Here is a 21,957-nt window from a genome sequence, read left to right on the forward strand (position 1 = left end):
AAAACTGAGCTCACGAGACAAGGCTACCCCCACCAAAGTGAAGTTGGCCCTGTGTGGGTTTCGGAGCCCACCCAGGCAGAGCAGCTCGCAAGACCCATGCCTGAGATCACAATGCACTCTGCAATTACAGCACTGTGCTGACAATAGCATTTTGTCAGTAAAATAAGAAGAAATAGTTCTGAAGACACATCGGGGATATGGGGGCGGGGGGGACAACTAAATAAAGAAGCAATTTTGTTCACTATTTTTTTGAGCAGTAGAGCAGGCTGACAGAAGGGTTATAGGATGGCACGGTATTTCCCTCCACAGATGTCACCGGGACACTACCGCACGTGATTTAAGATTAATCTCTTGAATCAAAATGCCACTATGTACACTAATGAGCAAAAACTCTCTGGCAGAGTACCTGTCCCTGGGGCTCCCGCTCCCAGGTAAGAAGCTTGTCTCCATGCTATTGTAGAAACTCTCTCAGCAGAGTGCGGTGAGGTTGGTGGTATAACTTGCCCCCAGTTCACAATTTTCCATTTCAGACTCGCTGTCTCTGTCTTGGTTTCGGTCTATTTACTCGGAGCCATTTCTTAACAATGTCTAATTTCCTCAAGGAATCCCTCTGAGTCCCCTCTCTTAGAAAGGCTGCCATATCTTTTTTTTTAATCACTGAAAGGCACAAATATCCTTCCTGAGCTCCCTTACCATCCAGCCTGATTATATACATAGATTTCAGTTTCCATACATTTTCTACACAGTAGGAGTTCCCACAACACAGCCTCTGGGGATATAAAGTGTGGCCCCAACTGCGGCTCAATGAGATGAAAACAAAGCCGATCAGGTACTGTTTTTACTGTTAATGAGCCTAACCAGCAGGCAGTTATTACTCAGTCTGGAAGACATAAGTGGTTGGAATTGTAGTGCATTCATTTTTTATTTATAGCGATGCACGTTCAAATTAGAAGTAGCCCTCCAGCAGCTGGCATTTTGCCAGGGCCTGACCATCAGTGTGATAAAATTTGAACATCTTGAAGATATAGGATGCCTTTTGTTGCTTTTATTTTTTTTTTAATATTATTCTCCCCTCCTACTCTCAACTCCCTTGACTAGCAAAAATGGACAACGAGGCTTAATTAATTTAGGATCCTGGCTCTTGCTGAAAATTAACAAAATTGGTCCTTTTTCACTTAGTGGTGAGGTACAAGTCAGGCATGTGCTGATCTTCTCGTAACAAAGCAAAGGCTCAAACCTTCTGGCAAATAAAAGAGTAGAATTGAACCCTTGGACAAGAACCATAAAGAAATAGGCTCTTGGAAAGGATACATGTTATTAGCCTGTTGATCTATTAATGGCAACTGTAAATACCTCACCCAAAATCACAGTGACTCTGAAGCATTTAACTGGAGAGGCTCACAGAGCCTGGCCAGGAGAATGTGATATGAGGAACTTGCAGTAATTCGCCTCACCTTGCTAAATCATCGGCTCCCAATCTAACCCCTCCCCTGAGTTTAAGTTACAAACCTCAATAACTGAGTGGCAGACTTGACAGCAATTAACATTACTCAGCTGCCAGCTGGATTTTAAAATCTCCCTTCCAAGTGATCTTGTTACGTAGGTTTTAAAAACAGCCTGACAGGGTGCTGCTCTGTGCTGAGGAGCTGCGATCTGCGACTCAACCAGATTTTGCTATTGATTTCAGGGGGAGCTGATAAATCAGCGATAGGGTAAGGGTAAACGGCACTGAGCTGTTTTTTGGAGTGTGAGGTTTGTTTTATCTTAATCTTCTCAGTGAGGGGGCTTTACAGAACGCACTATTGAGAATTTATCCTTATTAGCTTAGTTCTGTAGTCCTGCGTATTACTCATACACAGGAACGAGCATGACATGCTGCAGAGTGCTCCTTGACCCTCACACCTCAGTGTTCAGGCTTTAAAAGCCAATGAGAAGCTTCTAAGTCATTTAAAGCCAAGGAATAAGAGTTTTGTTTGAAAATGACTAGCTGGAGTCAAACTCTGACCACTTTTAAACCTAGCCCAGCTGCCTGGGTAGCTCAGCTCTTGGCTTGGGATGATTGCTGTGGCAGTGGCTCCGGGTGGGCCTGGTCCCAGCAGCGAGTCCCGCTGAGGGCTGACAGACAAAGAGGCTTATTCCCTCCTTGCTGCCACCTGAAACAGGCCAGAACAACTTATTTTCCCACAAATACTAGGGACGGAAAAGCAGTTTTTAAGTGAAGGCCGCTTTCCTCGTTGCGCAGCCCTGTCTCTGGGCCGCAGGCCGGGCTGGGCCCTCTCCTCCGCCTCCCTCCCACACCCGCCACCCATGAGGAGAGCGGACAGGCGAGGACCCGGGGTTTCCCCTACAACGCTCGCCCGCCCGCCCGGCGTCTGCGAGCGGCGAGTTGGCGGGGTGACACACGGCAACGCCGGCCGCGCCCCCAAGGGGGCCGGGCCAGGGCGGTGAGGCGACTCCCTCCCTGCCCGCCCCTCGCCCCTCAGCCGCTCCGCGCCACCGTCCGGCCCGGCCTCCACCGCCCCCCTCACGGCAGCGGCGGTTTCCCCTCGCGGCGCGCCCCGCCCCGCCCTTCTCCGCCCATTGGCCGGGGGGCGGGGGCGGGGCGCGGCGCGGCGGGGGCGGGGCCGCCGTCAGCTGTTCGCGGCCCGCCCGGCGGCGGCGGCGGCAGTTTGGCGGTGGGGAGGTGCGGTGGCGGCGGCGGTTCCCGGGACGCCCCGTCCCCGCGGGACGTTTGTCCCGCTTCTCGGTGAGTGCCAGGGGAGCCCTTTCGGCACGGAGGGTCCGGCCCCTCTGAGACAGGTCTCCGGTCAGGGCGGCGCCGAGCCCGGGCGCGATCGTGACAGGGAAGGGGGGGTCGCCCCGGGGCAGCTCCGGCGCGGAGCGGCTACAGCCCGGGGTCCCGCGGTGTCCTGGCGGGCGGGCGGGTTGGTGACGAGCCCGGTGGGCACCGAGAAGGCAGCGATTTGCTGATGTCAGCTGATCGCTGGTAGCCAGCGCTGCCCCTCCCGGGCCGCCCCGACGGGCTGGGGTCTCTCGTCCCCCGGCGCTGCCCGGAGAAGCCGCGTTTAAACCCCGGGTCCGGGGGTAGATCTGCGGGGTGGGAGGCCGGGAAGGGCAGGGTTGAGAGCGGCTGGCGGCGGCGGAGCGAGGGCCGTCCAGCTTTGTTTTGGGAAGCTGGCAGGCACGTGTGCGCTGAGCCCTCCCTCCGGCCGCCGGCCTGTCAGGGCGGGCGGCTGCGGCGCGGCGGGGCCGGGCTTCGCGGCGGCTGCGGCGGGCCTGAGGGTTCGGTGGGTTTCTCCCGTGGGTCGGGCAGGGCGCTGGAGAGGCGAGGGCTCCGCGTCCGTGTGCCAGGAGGGACGCCTGGCAGAGCCCGCCGAGCCGCTCTCCCGGGCGAGACCGGGCGGCTCTCGGTGCCTGCGGCTCCCAGCGTGAGCTGCCTTCCAGGGCTGCGGAAGGAACTTCAGCCAGTTGCAGGGCGAGTTATCCTTTGCGCCGCTTCGGCGTCCTCTCTTCAGCGTTTCCTGAGAGCTCTGCAAAAAAAGCCGGACCGTATCGCGGGAGGTCGAGTAAAACTTCTTGCTTTCTAGACCCTCTTTTGTTCAGGGTTTGGTCAGCCGGCTGGCTTGTGCCTTTGTTGCACTTTCTTGCGCTGAATGCCCGTGTCCCAGTGGGGCTCTGACGGATGAGATCTGGCAAACCTTGCTGAAAAGACAAAATCCGTTATCGCCCTGCCTTTCTGTCAGGTGATGGCGATCCAACAGCAGGGCTGGCAGGAGATCTGTCTGTGTTGGCATCTCAGGACCTGTAACTCCTTTCGGTGTGCTACTTTATGCCATAGACAAGCATGTTACGAGTGCCGTGCCAAAACAGCACTGCTGTCATCCAGCAGAGCTGGACCAGCTGTGGGGCTGGGACCTGTTCTGCTCTTCACACTCTTCTTCGGGAGCTGTGGCTGGGATGAACAAACTGCTGAGATGCAACAACTTAAATAACTGTTGTGGCCCTGAGTTAGAGCCCTGCACAAGTAGTTCTTGCACTGCTCTGTCCCTTTGTCTCCTCTAGCATGTTGGTGTGGTGAGTGCTGCTCACCTGGGGGGAGATGGGACCACCAAGGGGACCACTGAACACATCTTTATGAAATTATTATTAATGTCTCCTTCAGGCCTGAAATTCCTCTTGCTAGTCTTCCATTCTGTTAAATGCTTCGCAAACCAGAGCAAAGGAAGAGACATGAAGAGTTGAATTTCACTGCCTTGTTTGGAACTGGGTGGAAATCCTGGAGATGGATCTCTTAGGAGACTGTCTTCCAATTGGGTTAGATGCACAGGTAACGGTAAAGGGACTTGTGGCTTTTTTTTTTTTTCTTTTTTAAATCTGCTGCTAATTACTATATGTTTGCAAAGAGCTCTGAAATAGTGATCTAGGGTTTATTGGTGTTTTTTTTTCCTCCACTATCTTTGTCCAGCTTTGTGCTGCAACAGAGCTCAGGAGCGTTGACTATGGCAGCTACAGAAGTCCTGCGTTAAACACTGACACCAGCAATGTTTTTTCTTTAGTAGCAGGATGAACTAATGCACTGACAGTGCGTGTAGGCTTTAGGGCGAGAGGGATAATGAAGTGACTACATTGCCACGTTTGGGACATGTCTTACGTTGAGCTGAGGGAAGAAATGAGAAGTTGAAAGGAAAGTTGGCCCTTACAGGAGAAGTTAGGGAGAGCTTCACAGAAATGGCTTTCCCAGCTCACGACTTTTGCAACCACCGGGGTTTCTTAAAAGTCCAGCCTTGCAGCCTTGTGATTAAAAGAGCTTTATTTCCTCAATAAGTAATAGATGGGAAAAAGTAAGTGGGGCATACCGTAAAGTTCAGATATGGCAGGTCAAAGCAAAGCAGACACCCAAAGAAGCTTGCTGACCACAGGGCAATTTGAAGGATTGGGGTTGCTTTTTAAAATGATGTCTTTCCAGTTTCTGTGGGCTGAGGTTATGGGTTGGCTCCCTCCTTGTGACCAGTTGTGGAATTGGAGCCAAGGGTGGACTCTTAGACACATGTGAACCGTGTCTCCCTCTGGTCCAGCACTCGAGGACTTTCCACAGAGCCCAGACCTTCACCACTGAGTCACTCGCCTCTCCTGCCCGTGCAGATGGGCAGCATTGGGAGGAAGAGAGGGAGGCAGGCATGGAAAAAAAGGGTTGTGCTGTATTGGTGGAGCAGAAGGCATTCTCTCCTGGACAATGTTCTTGTTGTGTCTTAGCTGTTTCCTCAAATGTCCCTTTATTGCAGGAGCAATGGATCGCCCCAGCTACCTGGAAGAGGACTATTCTAGCCTGGATGGGCTGGACGATGACGTGTTTCACTCTGATGACTTTGGACTTGCAGGTCAGCCTGGTGAGATGACTGCAACTGGCATTTTCACACAGAACCAGTCGTACAGCTGCCTTCTGGGGAGGTTTCAACTATTCCCCCTCACACACTGCTGTGGTCCCGGTATCAGGCATCCTGAGCAGCAGGACAAGGCAACTCAAACACTCAGCCCGTCCTCTTCCAGTCAGGATGTTATGTTGCCTTGTGGAGTCACTGAAGAGCCCCGGAGACTCTTCTATGGTAAGAGCACTCCAGTGTCACCAGCTTTGCAGCAAGGGAACTGTCCCTTTAGCACTTCCCCAGTCAAATAAGGTTTCTTTCAGTAAGGGGTTTTATTAAAGGACTGAAAATTATTTTGCTTTGGTCCTGCTCCCTCAGGAAAGACAGCTTGTATTTTCTTACCCTTGCTTGTCCACTGCAGGAGCCAAGCACTTGCTCATTGCTTCCGCTGTCCTTGATATTCCCACTCTTTTTCTTTTTGGGTTTGTTCTGTCACGTTTTATTTTACTGCTAGATGTTTAAGTGCTCACTGTACCTCGTATCCTATGATTTGCCTACATTTTTTAACTTCTAGTGCTGTATCATCCACATAAGAAGACTCCTAGAAGTTTTCAGTGGAGAGAGAGAAATGCAAAAATTTACACTTGGTGGGACAGCTTTTAGGCTTTCTACTGGAGTTAAAGTTGTTGAATAAGTAGCATGTCCATCCAGTATTCTACTAGTAACTGATGGGACACCACTCAGCTTTGTGTATTTGATTCAACTTTAATTCAAGTCAGTCCCACTAAATTCCAGAGAACTGAGAAAAGTCTGGTGGAAAAGATACAGCAACCTTTAATGGGAGACAACTTGAGGCACAGATCTTGTAAAACTGCAAAATTATTATTGAAAAAAAAAAATCAACATTTGGCTGAACTATAGACAAGCAAAAGGAACCAAGTGTAAGATCCTGACAGTCGTTTGATTATGGGAAGCAACACAATGCTCTGCTTAATTGATATAAATCTACTTAAAAGCTGAGCAAATGTTTTACTGCATGCTTACGGTACACAGTCACTGTTTGGGTTTCAGGAACTGGACTTTAACATGAGTCAAAAATTGAGGATTATGTGTAGCTCTTTACTCTGTAAAGTGTACTGAGTGGAAGAGCTATTCTTTGCGCTGGAAGAATGACTCTTCTGATGTCTGTTTTGTAGGGAATGCTGGTTACCGTTTACACGTCCCTCCGGTTGGCTTTGCATTGGATCCGCACCTCCAAGAGGAGCCTCAGGAAGGTCAGCGGGAAGCACGTGCCGAGGTGCAGATCGCACGGAAGTTGCAGTGCATTGCCGACCAGTTCCACCGGCTCCACATACAGAGGGTAAGGTGCCTCTGGAGGGGAAAGTGGGGGTTTAGCTATCCAAGAATGGTGCTCTGGAAGACCAGATCCAGGCGTCAGCTAAGCAGGCAGTTGTCTAAGGTGGCAGACTAACATCAGTGATAAAATGGCAGGGGTATCCTGATGAATTTTGCTTATGCTAGATTGCTGGCTTTTCCTAAAGATTGGCAGGTAGAGGGAAGAGAATGCATGGGATTGCATTTACTGCCTGGGAAGGTAGCTGTTCTGCGTTGGCTGCTGCTATTCCAGCTCTTCCAGTTCATCAGCAACAGGGTCACTAAGGCTTTCACCAGGGATGTCCCCCTTGCTTTTTATTACAGCTTTTACTCTTCTCCACTCTCCTCACCACCAGTGTCTTTTCTTCTGTGGCACAAGTTGCTATCTGTGGCTTACATCAGCTCCTCATGTTGGAGATGACAACAAGCCTGGAGTCTGTTCTGACACTCGTTGTTGTCTAGGGTAGTTGTCTGAAATGTTGTGGAGTATATTTAGATCATGCTACACTTGCTAGCAACTCCTCCGTCAGACAGTCCTAGCTAGTGTCTGAGACTTGTGACTAACTTCCTCACAACAAAAGACAGCTGTTAGATGCCATCAGGTTTGAAAACCACACTCCAGAATCTTGATTTTGTTTTCTTTAAAAAAAAAAAGAAAAGAAGATACCCTGCTCTTCAAAGAAACAAAATAAAAACCAGCACCCCTAAGCCCCCTGATTCTTTCTTCTTTGCCCTCCTTCCCCTCTTGAGTAGGGATGAAATAGAAATCCCAGCCCATGCAGAGTTTGTCAGAGGTGGCAAAGATTTGGCGACAGGCAGCACTTTGCCACTTCTGTGGAAGCCCAACAAGGAGAGTGTGTATCTGCTTGCATATGAAGAAGCTGATGCTCATGATGACTTCAGGGTGGGACAGAAAGCTTCTCTCACTCCAAGTGAGTTGGTGCTCTGTTAACTGTGGGATCTGTGGCAATTCTTCTCAAAGGTAAGTGAGGATTTCTGTTCTGGACAGAGAACATGGCTTGTGACTGCGAAAAGGTTTGGTCCTGTCTGTGTCATGAGACAGATAAGGGAATTCTGGGACTCTTCATCTCCAGATAGCAGGAGGATTAAAGAAGCTGTAACAGGAAGATGGCCTGTAGAAGTGTAGATGGGGCTATGAATGTCATGTAGCAAATTGCAAGAGTAACGAGCTACCAGGAGGTTTTAAACAGGTGTTGTGTGTAATTGAATGGGGTGTTCCCCAGTGCCACCTTTTCGCCATGGACAGCTGAGGACCCCACTCTCTCTAGCCAGATTCTCACAGGAAAGGGAAGGTTAACCATCTTGGTGGAGGAGCCCTGGAGTGAAGTGGTGGAACTGGTTGTAACTTGAGCTCTTTCATCTTGGGACCGTACCTATCTGATGTCTGTGCCTTGGAAACCCATCCAGGAATGCCCACCCAAGCCGGCCCTGCTAAAGCTGCCCTGGGTCGGGCTCTCTGTTGTCCCCTGGCCTGGGGCGAGCTGCCAGGCATGGGGGCTCCTGGTGCCACGCACCGGATGGCAGCCAGGGCAGCCAGGGCTGCCGGCCGGGGCGAGCTGCTTGTCAGCCAAGCATGTGGGAGAGTTAGTAAACAAAAGCGTCCGCCTGCGCTACCCGACTGCGCAGCCAGCAGAGGAGGAGCTCTGCTGTCTTTGTTTGAACTGGAAGAGCAACAAGTTGTAAAAGGAGGGGGGGGGGGAAGAGCCGTTCAGCCATTTAAATTTGAAAACAAAACAAAAAAAAACAAAACCAACCAACCCGAAAACTTAACCCAAGGATGGAATGGTTCAGCCAGTGGTTCTCCACAGCCTGACCCTGGGATAGGCCTTGGCATTTGGATCTGCTGAGGGATTCTTTCTTGTTTGTCAGGAAAACTGAGTACTGAGCCACATATTAGTGTCCAAGGCACTGTTCCCTGTGGAGTGTTTTGTTGTCATGCCCAATCCCTTCCCTCCCAGCCCTGCATGGAGGATTTCCTTTGGCTTTTGGCACAGATCTCCCATGCAGAAGCCCCTCTGTCCTGTGTGTGCAATGACTCTTCCCAGCCTGTTGCTGAAGAAGCAAGCAGTCTGCCCCTGGAGACACGTGAACTGGTTCACAATGTGTTGTGGTTTGGAAGGGGCAGTCTCTGAGACATGGAAAACTGGGCTGTCGTTTATCTTGCTGTGAAACTAATCCCTGATTTGGATGCCCCGTTCCAGCTTGTCTCAAACATTTGGTCAAAACCAACTTTCCAGAGTGGTCTCTTGAACCAGATTTAGAACACCACAAAGTTAGTCACACCAATGTGGTCTTGTGAAGTCCTGAGAGAGAGCAAGCCTGGTTTTCAACAAGCTGTGCCTCTTTTTGGAGCCTACAAAACATCTTATCTGTGAACCTGTGAAAAGAAAACATGCCCTTTCAGTGAGAGTTAGGAAAGGCTTTCAGTGTTGTAGTGCATCCAGGTTGCTCAAGAGTTGCCCTCTCATGGCTCTTGAGTTCTGCGAGGCTCTCCAGCAGTTCAGGTATGGCTCCCATTCTGCTGCCGCAGCAGCAAGACTGTGTTGACACAAAGGCCACTGGTTAATGTACATCCCTGGCTGAGAGAGAAACTGAGCAGGCAATAGCTGCTGAGGTTGACGTCACTGAGTTGTCACTGGACTCAGCTGCATGCACGGTCTAACCCCATCCCACACTGGGAACCCTGGAGAGTCACTGTTATCTCTTCCCTGGGCTCCCGGAGCTATGTGGTATTTATTTTGTGGTTCTTGGCTATAGAAAAGATTTTTGGGTATGCATCTCGTAAGAATAAGAAAGTTGGCCGCACCTATGCTTGCTTTTGGCATGTACACCATTTTCAGGGTTTCATTTCCTATTAATATATTAAACAGAATACAGTAGTTTAAAACCTGGCTTTTTCATCCTTAGAACAGCGCTAGAGCAATAACGCAACATTCCCTAGAACTCTGTGGCTTTCATCTCCTTAAAATGCTGAATTTATTATAGGAAGGACTTGAGCAACACTCCGTGTTCTGTAGTAGCAGGGCCTGCTACAGGTTGATCCAGTTTGCAAAGCGCTCTGCAGAATGACATGTGACATCCATCTATGTTTTCTCAACATAGTACCTTAGAACCATAGTTCTCTTTAGTACCTCTTACTTGCCTGAGGCTGTGTAGCTTCTGGCAATGTTCCCTCTGTTGCACTTTTCTCACCCTGCCCCTGGAAAACAAAGGTAGAGCCAAGCCATGCTTTCTGCAGGAGAACCCAGTACCTGCCACCGCCTCCTTGCCACCTCCACCTGCCTTTGCCATGGGATCTGTGAAACTGCTTGCTGTAGCTCAGCTACAGGCTGAATGTGGTTATGGAGAACAGAGCTGAGCTTAGAGGTCTGACTGGTAGGTTGGCTGGGATGTCCTCCCTATACCCCACATGTCCGGGCCATGGCAACAAACGCTTGGGCTCTGCTTTAGGTCCTGAGTGCACTTGAGTTCCCTTGCCTTGAGAAGCAGTTTCAACCTGTGCTGAACTGACAGTGTGTTTCATGACGTGACGAGCTGCTAGATGGGGTGGGAGTAGACAACCAGAGGTGGCGGCAGCAGCAGCGTGGGGCCGCCCCTATAGGAGCCTGCGGTTATACAGGAGTGGGGTGGATGACACTGTATATCAGTATCACACCCCTTCGGTTTGATTCGGCTCCATTGAGACACTGTAACGCTATGGCTTTTTCCAAATAAAATAACTCTTTCTAAGCAGGCTGAAGCTTTGAGGGGACTGTTTTTATCACATCTCTTCTTGAGATGTGATAAGATCACTTCACAGGGGATAAAATTGTCTCTTTAAGAGCCAAGGAGTGGTAGCCTTGAACGGTTCTGGGCTCGGGTCCAAGCAGAGCCACTGACTTGCTGTATGACCTCAGACAAGTCTCTTGACCTCCTTGTGCTTCAGTCAACCCATCTGGGAAGCTCAGTTTAAAAAAAGCTGAGCCTCAATGAGAACCAGATGCTGAATCAGAGCTAAGCTTTCTTGAGTAAATAAGTGCATTACAAACAACAACAAAGCCCCTTTCCAACACATCAGGAATCCTGCAGTTGATTTAGATATGCTGACCATGCTCAAAAAGCCTCCGTAGCTCTAGCCATAGAAAACTTTGTTTCTCTAAATTCTCCACTTGGTTCAGCAAGTAACTCTTCTTGTCACTGCAACAGGCTCACGCAGCCTGTGGAGCCCAAATGCCAGTATCCATGTCCGCTGCAGACAGATGGCTGGGCATGTACCTGTTTGCCTCAAGTTAATGACGCTGAAAATGTCCAGGAGGAAATGTTGTTTTCCTTTGAAAGTGAAACTTGTTACATTTTGCATATTTTTTCCCCTCTGTCTCTCATGAGAGTTATCGAGGCCTCCTCTGAGACACTTCTGCTTATGCAACAGGGAGCCCATGTCTCTTGTCGGAAACTTATCGGCGTGAGAGAGTGGGCGTACAGTGCTACGTGTGCATCATTTATACCAAAAGCCACCAGGCTTCTCTCCATCATTTATTTAGGACAGTCAGGGAACTTTTAACAGTTGCTTTTTTTTAAACTGGAATTGTTTGCAGGAAACTGTCCTTTATGATGACTTTACATTTTAGGAAAAATGTTCAGAAAAGTTTCATAATGTAATGCAGAGACTCTCAAACTGACCTGCAGCTGAGCCTGTAGCACCGGCAGCTCCTTACTTTACTTGTACCTGCAGTCTCTTTGAGACTTGGGGTAAGTGCTTTCATTCATTTGTTTCCCAAGTAGGTCAGTACGTTTCAGGATCTTCTCTGCTGGCCAGTGCTTGCTGGCAAAAGACAATGAAGGTGGAGGTGGGCTTGGAAGTGCACCTTCCTCTGTACATGCAAGTGACACAGCAACCTGTTGCCCCTTGCCTAGCATTCTGGAATCCTGCCACTTGTGGAGCTGATTACTTGACATTTAGGTTAACAGAAACTTGCTGGACCCTTTCACATCTAATCTGAAATAATATTCTTTGGTATGTTAAGAAAATAAGCTGAGAACAAGAACATAGTTATGCCACTGTATAAATCCGTGTTTCTCCCGTATCTTGAATGTTACATACAGTTCTGGTTTACTTCTTCCAAAAATGATGCAGCAGAACTGGAAAACATTCAGAGAAAGGCAAGAAGAATGATGAAACTCCCATATGACCAAAAAAAAAAAAAAAGTGGGGCTAGGACTGCTAAGCCTGAAAAAGACACAAAGCAAGGGGGTAGCAACATTAAACAGAAATCAAGAGTGACATGAAGGAGATGGATAGACTAATTTCTCCCAGTACAAGAACTAGGCAAAATCAAGTCAGGCTAGTAGGAGCCAGCTCAAAGTAAATGAGGTAGTTTTTCATGCAATAGGTAGCTCTGTGGAACTTCTTGTCAAGGCATATTGTGCATCCCAGCACTTTACCTGGGTTCAAGGGGAATTGGGACAAGTTTATGGCCATTGAAGGAGACATTAAATAAACAGAAACCAGATCTGACTCGGGAAGTCCTAAGCTCAAACTAGTTAGGTTGCTGGAAGAGTATTAGGGGGAGCTATTGCATGTACTTGCCCTCTGCTTTTCCTCAGGCAGCCACATAAGGCTGCTGTTGGAGGCTGGGCTATACGAGCTCTCTGCAAGAGTCACACAAACGTTGTGTAATGGTTTAATAAAAAACACAAAACTTTTGCATCAGCCTAATCTATCCTTCTTCTCTATGCTTTCAGCTGACAAAAGATTTAAATGTATCATGATTTTGTTCCTGCTTAAAATAGGGGATAATGTTAAAAAGCAAAACTTCCTGACTGGGTCTGGTAGAGGAAGTGGGCAGAGGATAAGGGAGCCTGGTGACAAGAGAGCAGTGTGAGCTCTTTGCAAGTCTGCCGTGAGTCCTTCACCCCGGACACAGGACTGCGAGTGCCTTAAGGCAGTGGGGCCATAACCTTAAAACACCAAGATTGCCCACATTAAAGAACACAAAATAATTTTTTGGGACGGTACAAGTGAATTGTTTTATGGTATTTCTAACATCAGCTGCAGTATCGGTGTGTGATTTAAATAGTGTACAGTGCTGCTGCTTCTCCTGTACAACCCCCGTGGTCTCCACAGGCTCTTCTGCATTTCCTCGGCTGGGACAGTGGCAACATGCTTTCTGCTTGTAGCAGTGTGACAGCTGAGAAATTATTTTTCAATTAAGAAATAATTGCGGTAATATCCCACTTCTTTTTTAATGTGGGGGACTAGGAAATGCAGGTTGTAACTTGTCTGAGATCATGCAGGGATCGCTGATTGGAACCCAGTTGTTCTGCCTCCAGTCCTCTGCTTAGGTTGGTTGATCTTATTAAGATACTGCCATCTCTGAGGGGGATGATGAGATGTTTGGATTGATTATTTATGGTGAGGAGCGTGCTTGTTTGTATTTAACTCAATTAAATTTTATGGTGGAAAGGCAGGAAAGCAAGTGCCCCACTGCAGAGTCCTCCTTTGTTTCAAGCCATTGAGGAGGAATGTCCCGCTAGCCTTTTATAGTCTCTGTTTTAGGGATTTTTTTTGTTTCTCCCTGGTAGCTACCCTTGCCAATGGCAAAGGAATCTTTCTGAAGACCGTGCCACAGCAGAAAGAATAGCGATCTAAAAATAAAAGCAGTGAGGCAACTTCTGTTAACCCCAGTTAGTTTTTCCTGAGGTAACGCCTGAGGCGGCGCTGGCGATGGGGGCTGCGGCCGCTTGCCGAGGAGACCCCAAAGGGCCCGCGGAGCCCGGCCGGCGGGCGAGGAGGAGCGGGTCCTGCGTGAGAGCGGCTCTGCCGGGCAGCGTTTGCTCTGTGGCTGCTGTGTTTATATCCCTCTCTAAATTTAGCCTCTGAGTCATCAGAACTGCTGACGAGAGGCTGCTCTGCCCGCAGGCTCCGGGGCTGCACCTGCCCGCCTGCTCCCCTCGCAGCGGGGCAGCCCTGCGGACACACCCCCCTTGCCCTCCCCCCAAAAAAATATTTTCCTGCAAAAGCTTGCAAAATGGTATTTTAATCAAAAACCCCGAGGTACGCTTTAATCACTAGGGGGTGTCTCCCATGCAGTTTTGGGAGCACCTCCCTTCTTCTGGTGGGGAGGGAGTCGGTGCGAAGTAAAGGCCGCTGTGTCCCACAGCCTGTGCGGGTTCGGTGATAAACAGGGTAAAGCTGTGAAACGGCTCTGTCGGTTCACACCCGGGGTCTCAGTGACTAGCTCTGCCCCCGGCTGTGGCTGTGGGAGGAGGTGGAGGTCTTCTCCTGGGTGCCGAGGAGGTCTGGTGTCGTGGTTTGGGCTGGAGTGGCCACTGAAAGTGCACCTCTTCCTGCACCCTTGTCCCTGCTTCCAGCATGGGGGCAAATCCAGCCCCCACCGGAGCCTGTGCTGCAGGTAGAGAGCAGCAGTATCAGGTGCAGCTCTATGGAAATGCAAGAAAGACCCTTATTTACTGTATTTACAAAAAATAAGCCGGTGTGCCCCCCGGGGGTGCAGGAGGGGAAGGCTGGGGGCCTGGGAACGCGCTGGCCGGTGGTTGCCCTTCCCAGCTTGCCGTCAGCTGGCTGTTGCCATGGCGTCTGTCTGCTTCCCCTTCCTGCCCGCTCTGGAGAGGAAGGCGCGAGTGGCTGCGTGTTTGTTTTTGAACTACCAGAAAGCTGAGAAAGGGCTCACCTGCGCAGCTGTGCCTGCAGCAGGTTTGGGGCAGTGAACGTCGCCGTCTGCTGCTCGGACCAGTGCCACCCCCCTTGCTCGGGCTGGGCAGCCCATAAGTGGGTTTTGGGGGTTTCCTGCACCCCACACCCCTCCTGCTGTGCCCACTCCTGTGTATCCTCTCTCCATAAATATGTGTGTTGCTTATCTTGCCTGGCAAAGCCTGACGGAGGCTTTGGGAAAGCAAGCAGTACTTAAAATGATGCCTCCTTCTACCACAAGTTTAGTCCCACTTAGTCTGCAAGCCAGAAGGATGCAGATCCCCAAGGAAGATCCTCGTCCTCATCTGTGTGTCACCATGAGAAATCATGCCGCTAAGCTCCTTTTTTGTTTTTTCTCTGTTACTATCTCCTTTTTTTTTCCCTGCTGCTTTTACACATGCATTATTCTTTGGTCATTAGGAATCACAGCTGGAAAGATTTGTATTTGACTTCCATCGGCCTGCATTTCTCTCTCCAGCGGGGGACACCTTCTGTAACCTCTGTTGCCTTGGGGACTGTGACTTTCTAGTCTTTCTAAGCTAAAGCATATTTTGTGGTAGCACAATATGCCTCCAGCCACCTGGCAGCCAAAACAGCCTTCAGCGATGAGTCAGCAACTGCTCCCGGTGTGCAAGTATTTTTGTTTTCAGTGAATAAATAAAATCCCAACAACTTATTGCTAATACTTGTATTAGTCATTAAAGGAAGAATGATGTTTTTATGTGCACATATGCCATTATTCTTCGTTTGCTATAATAGTGCCATTTACGGCCGTATTTTAATCCCTGTAGTTAAGATGGGATCAGAACTTGACCCTTAACCATCTGGAAGCCATGAAGCAAAGTCAAAAGTTGCCCATGAGATAAAGAAGGTAGACAGGTGTACCCTTCAGTATATGTGATAGGAATGTACTGACGCGCGGAAAACAGACCTACATATGACATGTGATGAACATATTCTTTATTTTTTTTAAGGAGGGATATTAATGGCACACATGTATCAGATGGAAAAGTGATTCCTATTCATCTGTTAAAAATTTGTGCTCAAGAATTCAAGGAACTGTGTCAGAGGAACAGCATTTTCTTTAAGGTGTATTACCCTTATTATATTACCTGTACTGATCTTCCCTTGGTCACCCCATGCAAGGGCTTGGTAGAAGTAAAAAGCTTTTGACATCTGAGGTGCTCTTTGACAGATACATAGCTGTATACTTACAGGTGTGAAACATGCATTAGGAATATTATGGGGAGGGAATAAACGTTGGGTCAATCCTGTCCTTCTTTCATTTGCTTCCAGTAAAAGTCTTGCTGTTTTTTTGGCGTTTGTTTACCAGTATTCTGGCTTTTAGTTCAGTACAGTTCATGGAATAGGCTTCACTAATGTACTGTTGCTGCAGAGGACAGTTTTCCAGTAAAATGGCCTTTCCTTGTGACTCATTGAAGCATTCATGCTAACGCCTCAGACAGTCTCTTAAGGATATCCCCTTTAAAAAGCAGCAGCTGCAATAGGAAATGGTTTTATGTGTTTCCAGCTTTATGTTGACTTACTGTATTCACAAGTCTAGTCTTTTTTAGTTACAGTTAGTGTAGAGGGCAAAAGAGGCTTCTTGCCATCTTGGGAAAAGAGCTTCAAAATGTTCATTGTGTTGCTACCACATGGAGGTGGCAAAGTGCTCATCCTTGATACTTTTGTGCAGTAGCGACTCTGAGGATTGCATTGTTTTGGTGAGGGACAAATGGGCATAGTGAAGCTTAGGAAAGTTATAAACCTGTGCTGCAATAGTTATGAGCCTTAGAAGACTGTAAGAATTGACTTGAAATGTGTCACATCTTAAAAAATTTTATGCCAAATTCACATGGAGTCACTCGCCTGGGTTTTCTGTCCTTCCTGGCAGCTAAATTATACCACACCAAAAAACCCTCAGTCATGAAATATTTGAGTATTTTGGTCTCAGCAGAGGTGTATCTAGGAAAACCTACTGAAACTTGTGAAAAGGGCATTTTTTAGGCTGGGACAGTCCTTTCCATAAATTGTTTACTCTACTGCAAAGCATATCTGCCATTTCCATTCTGTGGCTCTTGTCCCACGGTGTATTAGTATCCCAGAAAGTGGATCAGCCCAGAAATTAAGCCATAACTCTGTAAACCCCGTTAGCTGGGCTTGCCCTGAAGGAGCCAGTCAACTTGCTCCTCTTCTCGGGACATCTTTCTGTTGTGCTGGCACAAGCGTCAGCTTGTCTACCTGATGCCATGGATCAGATAGGTTAGGATGACCTGATCAATGCTAAAGGCAACTTCTTTGCCAGATTAGTTCTGGCCTTGATCATTGTCCTGCTCTAGTTCACTTTCCTGCAGTAGTGTGAGGAGAGGACAGTGTGAGTGGGCTGCTTCAGTACACAAGCCAGGGAATGTGTGTGTGGGACTACACCACTGTGGAAGGAAATGCTGGCTGAATACGGACCCAGGGAAATGCAAGTCCTAGGTCTAGCAATAAAACCTGGAAAGCTGCCCTCAGCCTAGTGCTCTATTTTTTCACTTCAAAACAAAATTAATGGTGTCAGTGTCCTTCATAAAGCGATTTGAGGTCTTATGCTTCTTATAAGGAGGGGACACAAGGGTAAAATAATTCCTATTCTCTTCTTGCATGGAAATCTCCTTGGGTGTCTCAGGCGAATGTCTCAGTGGGAAACATTTTTAACTGGAGGACAAAAATGCTCTACCAAAAAAGTGGCTTCAAGAGGCAGTGGAATAAACACAATAGAATATAAACCAAAAACAGTGTTAGAGTTTTTCTCAGTATTTGTGATACCACATCCCACTGGTTCTCTTGCAGGTCTGTAACCCTTCTGAAGGTAGAGCTCTAAACCTCTTATTTACCAAATAAAATCAAACCTCAATACCTTCCTCAAAAAGCTCCCTCCCACTTCAAAAAAAAAAAAGAGGAGGATGAGCTCGATCCTTCCGCTGTTTTTCCTTGCACATGGCCTCCTTTACCTATCGCTACAAGGAACAAATAATCCTTTTCTTCTGAGGTGACATGAAAAACTTCAGGAGGAGGCAGAATATTTAGAAACCTGTTATGGCATTTGAGAAGTATAAAGTGGCCTCCTACATGAAGCAGGACATTAATACAGGGATTCTTACATGTGTTTGTCCTCCTGACAGTGTGGAATAGTTGAAATTGCACGTGCCAGATCAGCACACCTTCTCTTGTCTGCCCCCAAATTAACCTGCTTGATAACATTTCATGCAAGTTTCCACTAAAGAGGGTCCACCTGTGAAGCTGAGATATATTTCAAGTTTAGGATTTTGATACCAATTTTTAAACATCCTTTTGCATTTCCCATACTAAGTTCCTATAAGACATTTCTTTACCCTCTTGACTGCCAATAGAATAAAATAATCTGCCAAAGCAGATTGTCTTGTGAGCATCTATAGTTTGTCCACCGTGCACTCCTAGCATAGTTTCCTACTTGTGGAAACTGCAGAAGTTGGCATTGTGCTCGCATGCCACTTCATTGACATGCTACCCGAAGGTCTCTGTTTAAGGAGCAGTCCGCTTAAGCTGTAATAGCTTGATAAAAACATGGACATTGTGGTTCCACGCACATGTTTGAGCAGGTTTGGGAGTGTGACTCTATGGAGGAGGGTGAGAAGAATCTCTGGAGTTTGATCAGGAAGGACAAGCCTGGTCAAACTGAGAGGTGAGTAACAAAACAAAAAGCATCTTGCTTTTTGAGACCAAATTATGTGCTTGTAACCCAGCCCTAGGGGATAGTTTATAAAAGATTCTTTTCACCTGTAAACCTAGCAGTGCCTGGATCAGTATGGGCTGAACCCAGGGCTGGTTACTTTGAAATAAATGATACCAGGCTCTAGAGTCAGTGTCTGTGGGTTATGCTCCAAACACAATGGTGTTGAAATGTGTGATGGGGTCTATGTGAACTCTTCTAAATCCGGAAGACAACTGTTAAGTCTTGAGGGTAAGATGAATGACCCACTGCTCAGATGCGAGATGAATGCAGGTTTTCTGAAGCATGTTTTGTGTGTACTTGTGATTCAAATGGCACAAATCTACTCATGATGAAATACGAACATAATTTAATGACTGTCTGGGAGGGCTTTGAAGAGCTGTCTAATGACACATCTCCAATACACCAACTCTGGTTGCAACTCTCTCTTATTTGTGATTATGTAAAGAATGCCTTGCAACCGTGTTGTTCTGCCCTGTTGGGCTAATCTGAGTTGAAACATCTTGTTCATATAATGTGCTTCAGTGCTCTTTTATGAACTCCTGTGTACTGAGGCAAAGTTGTTGGAAGCCAGTCTTCTGTTTCCTTGTCTGCTGGGGATTGGGGGGAGGCAGGGGGGGATTGAGGCTGGTTTGTTTTGTTTTCCAGAAATGATCAGTCCTGCTTAGCAAATATGGAATTCTGGATGAGAAAACAAAGACTGACTTCTAATAGAGGGTCGGTTATTGAGGTGAAATAGTATCCCAGGCTGGGCAATGTAAAGAGAAACCCACCTGTTTGTATGAGATGCCATTAAAGTGCGGGAAGGTGGGGGTATAATCGGAGCCACTTTTGCAGGGGTGATTACATATAACAAAAGAAGGAACAGTGTCCCTGCCCCAAAGCTGCATTATGTTGTCTGGTGTCCCCCTGAAACTCAACTCCCATGTTTCTTCCTTGACAATGGGACCTGAAATAACCTCTTGGTTTTGGTTTTTTGTGTGTTTTCAAGTATGTTCTTGCTTAAGGTTTAATTGGCTCCAGTCAGTAGGAAAGGGCTCCAAGGCTGATTATTTATGGCTTACTGTCAAAAGTGGCTATAAAAAGGGCAGTATTATCTTGGAGATGCTGGGAAGGAAAATGTGGTGGGGGGAGGGTGGGGGAGTGTGTGTGTGCACGAATGTGTTTTCTTGTACTAGATGAAATCAGAGTTTTGCTGTCTCAGCAGTGTGGTTTAAATTGAAGATTAACCCTTTGACCTTCACGGTGTCAAATCACTTACAGATGGATCACCAGTTATATTTTTTTCTTTTTTTTTACTTTTGGGGTGAAGGGGGGCCTTTTTTTTTTTAAAAAAAAAAAAAAAAAGGTTGTTTGTTCATGCAGCTGGGGCTTTTGAAAGGCTCAGAAGCCAATCTGATTAAAAACAGCACTTGGCTAAACTCTGCAAAATCCTACAAGCAAAAAAAAAAAGTTTAATCCTCTTGTGCACAATGCATAAAGGGTCTGCTCTTTTCTTTTTGTAATGTTAGAGCTACAATTATTTCTGGAGAACTTATCATTTCCCTCTCTCCCCTCATCCCTTGCTGCACCCCCTTGTTATGCTGATGGGATTAAAGTATCTGCTCTTGAAAAGTGTAACTGAGTTGTTATTGGAAAAGAGAAGTGGTATGTTGCAATTTTAGAAATATAAATAACCTTGCTTCAACTGTTCTCCTCTACAGCATCAGCAGAACAGAAATCAAGTGTGGTGGCAGCTTTTTCTCTTCCTACACAACTTGGCCTTAAACGCGGAGGCGAACAGGAACCACACTGGGCAGAGGTGAGCTTCGCCCGCCTGTTTCAGGCCGCATCCAGTCTGCAGGGAGCACTGAACAAACACTGGTTCGGGGGCGAGACATTGCACACCGCCGGCCGGATGTGAGGACTCTGAATTTCTGATACTCGTCTTCATATTTGGGGGTTTTTACGGACTCTTCTTTGCCGCTGCCTGCCTCACGAGGCAGGGAGCTCTTGTCCAACACTGTCGAAGGAAAGCCAGAATGTGGGTGTGTTTGGTAAAGCTTGCTGCTGGTTCCCCGTGCCGGTGACCTCTGTGCAAGGGAGGCAGGTATTAAACTAACGCCTTCCTCTGCCCTGTGTGTTAGTCAGTGGTAGAGTGCAGGAGTGTCATTTTGGCTGCTCGTTAAAAAGGATGTCTGGGATTGATGAGTCTAAACATACTTTGGGTATCTTCCAGAGCAGAGATGCTTGATTCCTCCAGAAACAAAGTTCTTCTTAGCAATGAAAACATTCAAGTAGCTTATATCCATCAGGTTACTTGTTTTCTGCATGGGTTACTGTTTAGTTCCTTGCACCCTGTGTGAGAGAAAATCACAAAGAAATCTGATCTCTGCAATCTTTCCATTGGGCACCAGTTGCAGCTCTCTCACATGAAGTTGCTCTTTGTCGTTGCCATCAACAGGCAAAATCATTTCAGCAGAACAGTCTTAAAATTAAACCTTTTTGGGGTTGCTGGTGGCTATTCATTTCTGCCACTGTTTGCTTCCAGTTCAGTGTTCACAGTGCCCATGAGCCAGCATGAAGCCAAAACCCATGGAATATGACACAAACGTCATTCTTCTAGAATGCTAATGTATATGTCTTTATTAGTTTTGTGATGGGTGTTTATTTTGTTTTGTTTTTCTCTTACTATAATGTGGTTGGTCAGGAAGGCTTAGGTCCCAGGCATCCGATAGCTTTGCTTCAGGATTTGACAGGGAAATTAATTAGCAACTAGTCTGACATGTACACTGTACAAGCAGTCTGTCCGTTACTCTAGTATGTAATGTTTGGAGGCTGCTGCATATATTGACTAGCAGCAGTAATATTACTTCAAGGGAGATCTTCTAACAGTTCCCGGTTTGTATGCACTCAGAAGTTTGTCCATATGACTGACACTATTGGACCAGCACAGGGAAATTACCCTACCAAAAGGAAGTAGCCTTAAATATCGATGGCCACTTCTCTGTAGCCTTAAATATCGTTAGTTCGCAAACCCAGTAACAACTAGGGTAAAACACGAACAGAAAAGCAATACAGACTTTATTTTCTTCAGACCATTTCCCTATTGCCATTGCACCTTGTTGTATCAGCCAGCGTGAGGAAGAGCTGTCCAGAGAATTGCTCTTCAGTCCTGTTACAAATGTTGACTTCAGGTGTTGAGGAATTTGGAGTTATTCTGCTCGTGGTCCACTCTGAAAAATAAGCATTACCGTACAGGAAGAGTAGTTTACTTGCACATACGCTTTCTCCTCCACCCTTCTCTGCATATCCTTCTCCGATTCATGCTTTCTCTGGTATTTGTATAATCTCATCATTGCACTGTAGTGTCTGGTAACAATTTGCTGAACACAGTTAAATTTGGACTTTCTCCCTCTCTTCCAGCCCTATTCTATTGATTTGCACCCTGCTCTACTGTGACAAAATGTGCTTTAGCTCCCTGAAAAAGGTCCCCAAGCCTTTTTCACTTTCATATATTCACAGTCACTCTCTTTCAACATAAGGAGAGTTTATACGAGAAAAGCTTTTTTTCCTCTTCTTATGTTATTTTCCTAGCTAGAGCTAGAGTAATATGTTTGTCCATGATGGTTAATAATTCATATAAATGAATCTCAAGTAATATTTTGGGGGGTGGGTTTTATGGAGAGGGAGGGTGGGAGGGTTTTTTTAGGAGGGGGGATTGTTTTGTTTTTGTGTTGTTTCTTTAAGCATGTGCACTACAGAGTTACCCAGAGGGA

General features: G+C 47.3%; 1 protein-coding gene across 2 annotated transcripts; it reads left to right on the top strand.

Annotated features, from left to right (window-relative positions):
* The first annotated feature begins 5,287 nt into the window (after nucleotides 1–5,287).
* On the top strand, nucleotides 5,288–20,004 carry BMF (Bcl2 modifying factor). 2 transcript variants are annotated; one of them, XM_074149724.1, is made up of 3 exons: nucleotides 5,288–5,603; nucleotides 6,560–6,723; nucleotides 19,903–20,004. In XM_074149724.1, the coding sequence occupies exons 1-3, from the start codon at nucleotides 5,288–5,290 to the stop codon at nucleotides 20,002–20,004; spliced, it is 582 nt and encodes a 193-aa protein (XP_074005825.1). The 2 variants fall into 2 exon arrangements, with proteins under 2 accessions (XP_074005825.1, XP_074005826.1); XM_074149725.1 differs by having other exon boundaries at nucleotides 5,288–5,378.
* The last annotated feature ends 1,953 nt before the right edge of the window (nucleotides 20,005–21,957 follow it).

The sequence above is a fragment of the Numenius arquata genome, chromosome 6, assembly GCF_964106895.1.
Source record: "Numenius arquata chromosome 6, bNumArq3.hap1.1, whole genome shotgun sequence".
Lineage (NCBI taxonomy): Eukaryota > Metazoa > Chordata > Aves > Charadriiformes > Scolopacidae > Numenius > Numenius arquata.